The sequence below is a fragment of the Ailuropoda melanoleuca genome, chromosome 2 (assembly GCF_002007445.2).
Source record: "Ailuropoda melanoleuca isolate Jingjing chromosome 2, ASM200744v2, whole genome shotgun sequence".
In the NCBI taxonomy this organism is placed as follows: Eukaryota; Metazoa; Chordata; class Mammalia; order Carnivora; family Ursidae; genus Ailuropoda; species Ailuropoda melanoleuca.
In genome coordinates, this window is record NC_048219.1 from 195260401 (window position 1) to 195272485 (window position 12085).

The 12085-nt window shown below is 50.2% G+C and overlaps 1 protein-coding gene across 1 annotated transcript in view; it reads right to left on the minus strand.

Moving 5' to 3' along the window:
- The window catches only part of IQCA1 (IQ motif containing with AAA domain 1), a 172483-nt gene extending 161394 nt beyond the window's left edge, over window positions 1-11089 (minus strand). The window contains exons 1-2 of the mRNA XM_034655460.1: window positions 10812-11089; window positions 1873-2197 (exon numbers count right to left, since the gene is read on the minus strand). Coding sequence (XP_034511351.1) covers window positions 1873-2197; window positions 10812-10822 — 336 coding nt within the window. The 5' untranslated portion in view covers window positions 10823-11089. The remainder of the gene's footprint in view (window positions 1-1872; window positions 2198-10811) is intronic.
- Window positions 11090-12085: the final 996 nt, after the last annotated feature.

Genomic DNA, 12085 nt, shown 5'->3' on the forward strand with positions numbered 1-12085 from the left:
CTCTACATCAGGGACCTATCAGGAAGGCTTCTAACACGGCTGGCTGCAGAAACACTCTACCGGTGAGTTTAGTGGGAGGGGACACTGATGGACGGACTCAGGATTTGTGGACCCAGGGCAGGTCATCAGCAGGGATGTGCCCAGGGATGAAGATGGCTTCAGGACTCTGCCATTTACTTCTACTCCTCTTGGTGAGTCTGTTTCATTCTCTCTCTCTCTCTCGTTCTCTCCCTCTTTCACTCCCAAGAGCAGCTTTCTTCATTCTTCCAAGCATCTGAGAACGAAGGCTCCAACTACTCACAAATTTGGGAGCCCACAGTTCAGACTCCAAGACAGAAACGGGCCTCTCTGTCTGGGTTTCAGAATCTCTGAGGGAAGGGTCGCCTGGCGCAGACACCAGTACTCATCCCTGAACTGACCACCTGTGGTCGGACTGCGGGTCATATTGTGCAGAGAGCTGTGTGCTGTGCGGGTGGCAGCCATGGAGGCCCAGACCTAGGGGTGCAGAACTGAGCCATGTAGGAGCTCCCAGACCTGGCACACGTGTCTCCCTGGCCCAGCACTGCTCCCAGAGTCCATGCTTCTGTTGTTGGACATAACCACTAACCACCTGAACCCCAGTGTCATCACGTGGCTCACTGTGCACCCTCCAGAAATGGTGGAAAACACAGCTGAGAGTCTCCCACCAGGAAGGCTTCCTGGACAATGTCCCTCATTCGTCACCCCTTTCAGTGCTCGTAGCCTTTAAAAAGATGAACCAGGTGAACCAGAAAATCTGGAGGAGCCCACCACATAAATTTCATAAATTTCTCATTCTTAGTTTTGAGAATATTATTTAATATTCTTGGTGTTAAATCAACACATTTAATATTGCTTTATTAATTCAATTTAGGGATATGATTTAATGACTCGATTTCATATTTATCCTCAGGTGCTCCTGATAGACTCACATGGGTGAGTAAAGCAGACCTGATTGAAAAAATCTGGTGCTTTAATCCGCTCTCTTATAAATGAACGCAATAAACATAGAAGTTTTGGGGTGATCGTCAACATTTTCAATCATTTTAGGTATTCTTGAGAGTCCATTCCAAAGAAGTGCAGTAATAATCCTAAAAAACTCTAGTCCAGACAGAAACGTAACCTTTATAGAATCTCGAATATTTTCAAAAGGAAGAGGCATTAAATACCAGGTAGAAAATTGAACACTGCCTCCTTTTAATTTTATTTTAGGGAAATGTGCCTTTCAAAATGAAGACCGAGTTTTACAGGACCTTGACACTGAAGTGAAGGTCGGGAGGGCAGCAGCAGACAGAATGCTCACAGCTCCAGGGCATCAGAGAGAGGGAGGCTGCCCTTCCTTCTTGTCTGAGGCTCAAAGGCCTATTGCCAAAAATCCCTGAGTCGCCAAAGACCGAAAGCGGAGGAGGGGACGCACCCACCTGGGAAGAAGGAACCAGCAACCCAGAGGCTGCTCATCCTGAAGAAGATGATGGGAAAGAGAGGCCAGAGGGAGATCTCCTCTGGGAACAGAAGTAGGGGCACTGGGACTGGAAATTCGGAGAGTCTGTGTCCCAGGACAGTTATAGAGGAGTTGGCCTGCTCCAGCCAACAGATCCGGGCAGACACCATGGTGACAAGGAAGACGACAACTTCAGTGTCCGATGGACCCAAGGACTGTGAAGATTTGTCTGTGCCCAGAACTACAGGAACCCAGTCCTTGTCCAGGGCAGGATGGCCCAGCTGAAGGGTAACGCTTCAACTTTCCTTACAACAACCAGCAAAGATGTCTAGAAAGCTTGTAGAAAATTGGTTACAGGCCTACACAGCTTATTTAAAGCAATAAGAAATGGGTAAGAGAAGCTGAGTACTTACAGGAGCCAACTTTAGGTCCTGTAGGATGTCATCAAAATAATGAAACTCCGTTAATTCCAATTCAACCATTTCATTCTTCAGTTCCAGGACGCGACCCATCACTCCATCCAGTATTTTCCGGATCAGTATTCGCTTCTGCGGGTGGACGATCTGGTCATAGACGTCCTCCAGGTTTCTGAAGATCTGCACGTATTTTATGTAGAAGGTGGCTAACATTTGGAAGATGAAGACCTGATTGCTTTGTGATTCCATCACGTTCCGAGACTCTTTGTCAAGCAAAGACTCGAGGGCTTCCTGGGTCTGATGCCACATCTTATTATACATTCTGGGGGAAGACAGAGAATAAGTGAAGATTCCTTTGTGAGCCACACAAAATGGGCTTTGGGAGTAACAAGCATCAAATGTGAACCAGGAACACCGTGTGTAGCTCCCTTCAGACCATTTATGTCTTGTGTTGAGGTGCATGTGATTTTCGGACATGACCGCTGCTATCACTGCCAAATACTTAAGCTTCTTGCCTTTCACCTCAATGATAACAGTGATTCCTCACGGTACCTGTAAAGCCCGCAGGATTACACCCATTTCAGAGGTGAAGAAGCTGTCAGCCAGAATATTCCACTGACCTCTCCACACACACAGCTGGTGGCTATGAGTTGGAACAACCACATTGGAAAGTAATTCTGCACCACTGTGTAAAGTCAAATAGGGGCAGACCCTGTGAATGAACAATCATTCCTCAGAGAAACTCCTGTAAATCTGTACCGAGAATGAACATAATAGTGTTTCTTTGTAACAGCCCCACAAGGCGATAACCCAACTGTTTATGAATAAAAGAAAGAATAAATAAACTGCAGGGTCTTCACAGTGGATGAGTCCCCGCGGTGGAGAGCGCATGCCTTACAGCGCTAAGCAACAATCATGAACTTGAGAACCATAATGCAGGGCATAAGCAGCGAGGCGCGGCTCGGGTGGGAGGCCGGCCCCCAGGAAGGCATGAGCGGGCTCCTTGCCCTCGTTTGAGTCGGTGGAAGCGGCAGACAGGGAGCCAGAGGGTGGGAGGAGAGTGAGACGCGGGTACGCCCTCTCCCACTGCCTCCCTGGCTGGTCAGCACATGGTTGGGAGCCTCCTTCTACCAGAGGCTCAGGGTGGGGGCCGCCCTGCGTTGCTCGCCCCAGGATACCAAGCTGTCCCTTGCTGGTTCCTTGAGACTCTGTCCCCATCTCTTCCGCCAGTCCCTTTATTAACCATCCTGCTGAGAGTGCCATCCTTTTCCTGCCTGGATCCCTACCAATACACACAAGACAGACTTTTTTTTGGTTGAAATTTTGGGTGATTTTTGACTCTCTTTAGATCCCAGAATCAGACGAAAGGCTAATGGAAAGTTCAGTGTGTCTGGGAAGAGACTTATTAACTCTCCCAGGGGTGAGAGGGTGGGCAGCATCCTGGTCCTTTCCCTGGGGTGAGGGGGAAACCCCAACCCATTAAGTCTTTCCCGTGCTGGCCAGGGGGGCGCAATCTGCTTGAATGGAGCCAGTGGGTCAAGGGAGTGAGGGCTCTCCCTTCCTCTCCGCTGTCAGGCTGGCTCCCAACTCCACGCTCAGCTGGCTGTGGCACCCCAGGTCCAGGCTGCCCGCAGGAGCCTCTTCCACCAGCATGGGGGCAGCTGGGCACCTGCTTTCTGGGGGTGAAATGCGCCTCAGGCAGAACTACCACCTTTCACCCCATCTCAGAAGGACCAGACCCTGCCCCCCCTTCCCAGGGTTCTGCCGGAAGGTGGGCTTTTCCTTGCTCCCTGCTGACCCTCGGGCCCCGCGTTCTCTGGCCTGCCTCTTCCCCCTCATCTCATCTGCATTCCTTCCTTCTGCGTTTTCACGGTATCTCCTGTCAAATGCTCTAAAGTTCCCTTGGCCCTCATGTGTTTATAGCCTTTGATATCCTCTATTGCTATTTTGAGGTGATTCAGGAAGAGTGGGAGATAAAATTGCTCATTAAATCCACCTTGTTTTACTGGGAGCCCCGCATCAACCTTCCCAAGGTCATTAGCAGGCATCCCTTCTAGGCGCTCTGCCCTGGTCCCCCTACCTGCCCTTCCTCACTCATGCTCCGCACCTCCCTCTGAGAAATTGTCAACATCGCTTCCTGGAATTGACCTGGAATTGGTGTGGAATTGACCTGTGCTTGGTGTGACCCTGGCCACGTTCCATGAGCGGGCTCCTGTTACTCTCGCTGAAGTGGGAGCGGGTGGGCTGCTCCTCAGGGGTGAGGTCGGTGTCTGAACCCAGTCTGTGGGACCCTAAGCTCGGAACCATTATTCAACACTGTACCGCCACCTGTACCTTGACCAAAAATAAAAGAACCACCGCTACCACTGGAAAAGACATAATCATAACTCTTGCCAAGATGATGTGTGAGAAATTTTATCTCAGCATTTTAGTGTCCATTCACCTGGTTGCAATGAGATTGAAGACCCACCTGCATGTTCTTTGTTGGTAAGTTCTCTTCCCCCATTGTTTATCCATTTGCTTTGCTTGTTTCTACTTCGGATTGTTTTTCGGTTAATTTATAGGGGTTCTTTATATATGCTGAGTGCCTATGAATTCCTTAGCTTGGCTTCCAGCTGAGAGGCTGGTGTCTTACCACAGCCCTGCAGGCAGATGCCCTCCACCTCTGTCCTGCTGGGAGGGGTGATCCGGCCGGGATTCGTGGGAGTCCGACCGCAGTCCTCCCGGCTGGTGTGGAGCCAGGCCCCATAGGAGCAGCAACCCCAGGGCACGGTGCCCGTTCCTGTGCCAGGGCCTGAGTGGGCCTCCTGCTTGCACCTGCTCACTGCTGTGGACTCCCACGTGGCTTCCGGCACACAGAGTTTCAATTTACATTTAAAAATTCCCAATTCTTTTGTTTTTCAATTTAAAATATTTTCATCTTATTTTAAAATGTACTAGTCCACTATCAAGTATAATAAATACATATTACTATGTTACTAACTAATACAAACTTAAAAGAACAATTAAAAGCTCCTTAAAAAGATTGATTTCGAAACAGAGAGAAAGTGCGTAAGCGTGCGAGACGGGGAAGGGGCAGTGGGAGAGGAAGACAAGCCGACTCCCCCACTGAGCTGAGAGCCCTAAGTGGGGCTTGATCCCAGGACCCCGAGATGATGACCTGAGCCAAAATCCAGAGTCCAATGCTTAACTGATTGAGCCACCCAGGTGACCCCAAAAATAAAATTTTTGATAAAACATTAAAAAAAGAACTTTTAAAAAAGCTCTTATTTTTATATTCCTGGAACAGAGAGGAGAGACTTTCATCTTCATGGCCAAAAGTTAGAAGCTTCTCTTGTGTGTGAAGATGCTTTCCGGTTCAGCTGATGAGGGGGAGGAGGGGGTTGGAAGCAGCTCACAAGTGCGTACTGCTGGTCACCGTCCGAAGTGCGTCATAGGTAGCAGCTCACGTAACCCTAACAGCCTCTCCAGCAGGTGTTACCATCACTGCAGTTTCCAGATGAGCAAACCGAGGCACAGCAGAGCTGACCCCCGTCCAGGCAGTCTGGCTCCAGAGCTCATAGTCTGAGCTCCTTTGTGGCCCCCATTCTTCAGGGTGAAAGCAAATGAGGGTGACGAATCAGGTGACCTAGCTGAGATGCGCCAAGATTTATGGTAGAAAAGACACGTCTCCCTGCAGCCTGCCACTGAGTTTGGGTACTGAATACTGCCTCGGGCGCACTCGGGTGCGAGTGTCAGATGTCTCCAAACTTGGACATATTTTAAAAAGATTGCTAATGAAAGAACATTCCGCTAGACGACTTTATGAAAAGAGAACGTTTTGAGGGGGCGGTTAGATTCCATTTAGCACAGGACTTGCCACTCCTTGCAGAAGAAATGACCATGAAAAAGGATCCCATCCCGGAACAGTAACAGCAGCACCTTCCGCCTGCTCCCAGCATCAGGTGGTGCAGGGGGGCGATTCTGCCTGCCGCGCCTTAAAACACCAGGCAAACGGGACAGGGGAGGTGAAGGCAGAAACCAAGGGGACAATGAACACCTTGATCAGGCCTGATGGAGAAAAGAAGGCATATGTTCGACTGGCTCTTGACTATGATGCTTTGGGTGTTGCCAACAAAATTGGGATCATCTAAACTGAGTCCAGCTGGCTAAATCTAAATCTAAATTTTTTCACCAAAAAAAAAAAAAGAAATCAAGGGGACAACGAACGCTGGCTTATCAAACATCTGCCCCGGAGGGAGGGGGAGGTAAAGCTGGGAAGGGTGCCAAGAAGCTGAGAATGTTCCTAGTTCACCAAAGCCCAGACTTCCAGCATCTGAAGGGGGCGGCAACCCAAGGCATCCCCTGACCTGACAGGTGACACCGGCTGCCCAACCAATGTTCACATAAAACAGAAAACCATGTGGTTTGTTTTGTGGCCTAAACCTGTCAGGACAGCATTACAGAAGAAAATTATAGGCTAATTTTGTTTAGAGCTCGGATCTGAAATTCCACTTTGCAAACAGGACTCAGCGCCAGATGAAAAGAGTGGTTCCCTCTGACCAGGGAGGGGTCATCCCAGGAATCTTAGAAAGTTCAGCATGAAGACAAGCTGAGCTAAATACGGCAACAGAACAGCACAAACTGAAGTTTATTTCCACAGAGGCCAAGAAAATGCTCGATAAATTTAATTTATGGCATCTGCCTGATTAAGAATACTGTCCGCATATCCCAAAGAACAGATGCTGTCAGCCCTTCAAAACGCTGAACACCAGAGACCAAAAACATTTTTGGGAGATACACTAGAAATCTAAAAGACAGGAATGGAAAAAGATGAAGCAGACAGAGAAGGGATTCATATAGAAGATTTAAGAAACTGCTTGTAAATGACACCGTTGCAAAATCCAAGGAAATCAGTAACAAAATATAAAAGGTCAACTGTGCAACAAAGTTGCAAGACATGGATAAAAGCTGTAGAGAAAAATACAAAAAATGAAATCCCTTTCCCAGGACTGATTAAACATCTAAGCCACACAAGATGTTAACTGAAGAAAATTCTAGAACTCTAGCTGCGGAGGATCCAAACAGGCAGAAGGCTGGAGAGACAAGATAAAAAGAAAGCAGACTCTTGAGACTGACATGCAAATTTAACATTACCGAGAATTTGGGAATAATATACTGGAGTCTGCATAAATAAATAAATTCAGTCATAATTTCTAAATGTGGGGGTGGGATTGGTAATGAAAAATGAGGGCATTTATCAGACTTCAAAGCATTGCACAAGCCAGTAAGCACTAAAGTTGTGAAAGACCCCAGGGAGGCTGCCTTGTGGGGTGCCGGTATCCCACAAAGACTCACACCCATTGTGAGCAAGGGATGCTGGGTAGAGGATGCTTCCACCAGGGGCAACCACACCCACATTGATGGATGGAACACACCCAGAATTTAGGAATGCCTGGACTCCACTCCGGGACTGCACTCTGCCCTAGCTCAGTGCACTCATTGGCTTCCACCCAGGGTCAAAGAAGCAGAAACTCCTCCAGGGCCCCAGCGGAGCTGACAACCTCATTGGAACTCTGGGCTGAGGATCTTCCTGGTAGCTTGAGCCTTCCAAGTCCTGCTTTTGGGCAGCAGCCTTCTCCTTTCTCACCTGCTGCTTTTCTAGAGAGCCTTACCGGAGAGGCCAGGCACGGGTTGTTGGGTGATGGGAAATATTAGGCAGCCACATGAGCCAGTCCACCCCGCATCAACACCCTTTCCTCTGAACACTGACCTCGGCGTCCTTGCCTTCCAGGTTCCCTGCTGTCCTGCTGCTCCTCCCTGGGCACCCGACGGCCACAACCCCAGCACTCTGTACTGCCAGCAGCCTGGTCACTGTGCCTCGGCCAGGCCAGCCTGGGGAGCCCCCACTGCCCCTGCATGCAGTCCCAGCCCCGCTTTAGCCCCACCCCGCCTCGCTGCCCCATGGTCCCTGCCACCTTCTGCTGAGCCAGTGCCCGAGAACGTTACATGAGACCTGGGATGCCAGAGGATGATTTTTTAAAAAAAACAAGAACATCATTGAGATATAATTCACATGCCATAAATTTATCCTTTAAAAGTGCACAAATCAGTGGGTTTTAGTATATTCACAACCACCACTCTCTCTAACTTGAGAACATTTTCATCTCCCCGAGAGAAACCCCATAGCCACTAGCAGTCACCTCTGTCCACCCTTCTCCCAGCCCCTGGGCACCATTCATCGGATTTCTGTCTCCATCTGCCTGCCGCAGGCATTTCACAGAAATGGACCCACATAGAAGGTGGCCCTTGCGCTCGGGCTCCTTTCACTCAGCACAATGTTTCCCAAGTGCGCGTGTGTGCAGGCACATGCATCAGGACCTTGCTTCTCCTTGCTGCCAGGTATGGTCCAGGCACGCGCACCCACGGTCTCTGGCCCACACTGCAGCTGATGGACGGGGGACTGCTTCCGCCTCCTGGCCGCTGTGATGAGGCCGCTGTGAGCATTCCTGCATGCATGTCTGTGTGCACACGTGTTTTTATTTTTCTTGGGTACAGCAGGAGGGTTTTAAAGGCAAAAGTGCCGTAAGTTTAGAATCAGAAGCTGTCTCCTGCGGTAGGGGTTTCAGGCTGGCCACAACCTCCTTGTGCCTTCACTTCCTCAAGTGGCAGATCTGGATAATGACCTCTCTGGACACCCCACGGGATTACTGTGGGATGGGGTAACGGATGTGAAAGTGTTCTTGAGATTTTAAATGCACTTTGTAATGAGAAGGTGGTATGTTACCCATGAGACTACTTAGAATTTTTTTTAAACTACTTGATTGGTTTCAGACTTGAGCATATGACCAAGAAATGTTGCAGATTTTGAAGTCAGGAGGATTGGGGGTGGAGAAGATGGAATTTGACAGTTGAAAATGGCCAGACTGTTATTTCTATAGCTTGGCAGATTTTCTGTAACTGGGTGGTTGGGGGAGGGGAAGACTGGAATATTCAGACGTACCATGTGCTTCAATGAAAAATCTAAATCTTGCAAAATGGGAATTCTCCCCAAGATATTTTATATAGGATAAATCTTCAAATTCTTCCAATACTATGTGGCTGCTTGTCCTCTTTCCAGTGTATTCCCTTGGCCTTCTTGCTTAAGGGAGGCCCAGTTGTCCTTCCTTGCGGCCCTCACGGGAGAGGCTCCCTTTCCTCTGACCATTATAGGGGTTTGGGGTCAAGGTCCTTGCTCCTCACTGCCACTTCCAGATCATTCTCCCTGCCCCACCCCCTAGCTTTGCACCTCATTTCATCAGGGGGCATCACCACGGCCCCATACTGTCCCCATCGTCTACCCCCTACACCATCTTTCTAGGGCGCCACAAGATGTCTACCCCATAAACAGCATTTACTGACAGACTCTACCCTTCTCAATTCCCTGTGGTAAACAACTCAGCTCCCCCCTCAAAGCCAAGATCTCGAGCCACCCACTGGGGCTCATGCCCCCACTGGCAACATCACCCCTCTATTCCCTCCTCCTCACCATCTCCTTTCCTTTAGCAAAGAAACATGCCATTGCTTCCTATCTTAAAAACAACAACAACAACAAACTTGTCCCCTGGCCCCACTTCCCTGCACCAGCTATAGCAAAACTCCTTTAAGAAGTTGGCCATGCTCACTGTCTCTCCTCCTGTTCCTTCCCACTCTCGGCAATCTTCCTACTGCATCCCCCACGAGGGCTGAGGGCACCTCTGGACCCCACGTTGCTAAATGGATGACCCCCTTCAGTTCTCTTCTGACTTGTCTCAGCAGTGTTTGAGTCTGTCACACCCTCCCCCCAGAAGCATTACTTCCTGTTCACCTGGCTTCCGGAACACCGAAATTCTGCTTCCTCCTCACAGATTACACCTTCCATCCCTTTGCTGGTGTCTGCTCCCCAGTCTCTTACCACGGGATGACCCCTTCTCTCTCTGCCTACACTCATTCCGTGTCAATAAAGTCCATCTACATACCAACACCTGTCGTGCTTATATTTCATACACAGACCTCTCTCCAGAACTCAAGGCTCAAATAGTCAACTGCCTACTTGATCTCCAATAGGCACTTCTAACTCAGCACGCCCAAAACTGAGCTCCCCATCTTCCACTCCCGCAACATCTCAGTAAGCCCTTGATCTCTCTGCTCTCCTTTCCTCACCTACAAATAGGGTGAGCAAGAGCGTGCCTGCAGGCTGGAGCTCCAGTGCCGGGAGGGCACCGTCTGCTTGCTCGGTATGAACCACTTAGCCCCTCTCTGCCTGATTCAGCTGTAAGATGAAAATAACAGTATTAGCAGGTGCTGCGTTGTCGGGTGTTGTGAATCTCACGCGCGCTGCCATCTTTCGCACACTCAGCACAGCGCCCGCAGAATCAGCACCCTCCCACGTCCGAAATGGTCCTGCTGAAGACCAAACGAAACACGCCGCCCAACGAGTGCTGGGCGAACAGCAGGGCGCTAGGCGATTGCTCTTTCCGGTACCCCTACCACCCGACTGCGGTCCCTTGTGAAAAGCAGAGTGGTACCATAAAGCTTCCTCAGGCTCCTTCTTGACTTAATACGGGACGTGGGCGTTTGCGCAAAGCAACCCACGTATAACTGAGAAAGACGCACAAAAAAGCAGGCAATGTACCGAAAGTCCTGAAAGGGCTGCTGTTTCAAATAGACAGCAGCAAGGGCCTAAGTCACGGGCTTACGGGAGCTCATCTCCACGGCGGGAGAAGGCAGTGCGACGGGGAGGAGGGAGACCTCGGCGTAGCCCATTCCTTGTGCACAAGCAGCTGATACTCTATCCTGGGCCTGTCTTCATTTGCTAACACGTAAAAAGAAGGAGGGGAGGGGAGAGAAGAAAAGAAAAAGGAAAAGCAGCAGAGCAAGCCATCTTTCCGTCTGAAGGCGCCCACCCCAGGTCTATAAGCCGGCCACTCATCACTTACGCGTTCGACATGGCTGGCTACTTTCCCTCTTTCTCTCGCCCGCTTGGAAGCTCTTCCGTCTCGCTCCGAAGGGCGGCCGGCTGCAGGCGTCGGGACACCACCAGGGGCGTCCACGGAGAGGTCCTTCTGGAGGAGGGGGACGGGGATAGGGGCTATCCTCTCACTTAGAGCAGGAAAAGGCGATAGCGCGCAGGCACACACAGGTGAACTCGAACGTACCCGTCGTCACTCGAGGTTCTGGAACTTTACTGTAGCCGCTCAGCGGGACGCGAGGCGGAACCTAGCAACCGCGACGCTACGCCTGCGCAGTGCCGGCACAGTGCCGGCCGGGCGCGTCTCCGCCCCCTGAGCTCCACGCGCCTGCGCTGCTGCCTAGTTTCCGTGGCAACCGCGCCCTGCCGCGGCGGAAGGCTGGTCCCGCGGAAGGGGGTTGCCTCCTGCTTGGGACCAGGGTGAAGGGCTGACCTCCCGGCGGACCCACCCGGGGACCGGTCCCCGGGGTCCAGGCCAGGTCCCTTCCGCCGGCCTGTCGTCCTCCACGCGGGCTTCCCGCTTCCCTGTTTGCCCCGCTTTCATCCGCTTTCAGACATGTGCCCTTGGACAAGGGCTTTGATTGTAGCCTCAGTCTTCCCATCTGTGAGATGGGGTAACAGTCATTCATTTGTTAAGAACCTGACTGGACTTCTCCTCCGGGACAAGCGCAGACTTAGGTTCTGGGGATACCGGGCAGAAGCCCTTTTGGGGCGGAATGAAAGTGAGATGAGGAGCTAGGGTGTTGTAAATGGGAAATGTTACGTGGATGTTAGTTATTAGCTGGTCGCTATGAGTGTCTGCTTTCACTGCCTTTCTTTCTTCATCTTTAGTAACTATTGAGATTTATTTGCAAACTTTAGAACCTGCAATTCCTACAGGAATATTTTCAGAACCAATGAGAAGGCATCCACATAAAAATGACAGTGTGAGTCTGGATCACAGACCCTCTCTCCCACAATTACTAATGAACAAAAGAAGAGCAAAAGTCAGCAACAGCAACAACAGAAGAAAGGAGCCACTAAACAAAAAATTAAGTACAACTGTGTGCCATAAACTTCGAAAAACTGTGCTCAGTGAAATAGGAAGTCTGCAGTGGAGAATGGCTCCTGAATCTCAACCCCGTTCCCCAAAAATCCCCACTAGGGAAGGAAACCAAGTAGACAAAACACCAAGATTTCTAACTAATGCTTTTTGATATAAAGAAGACATGGATCTGCAAAGTGAGATGAGAAGGTGGGCCC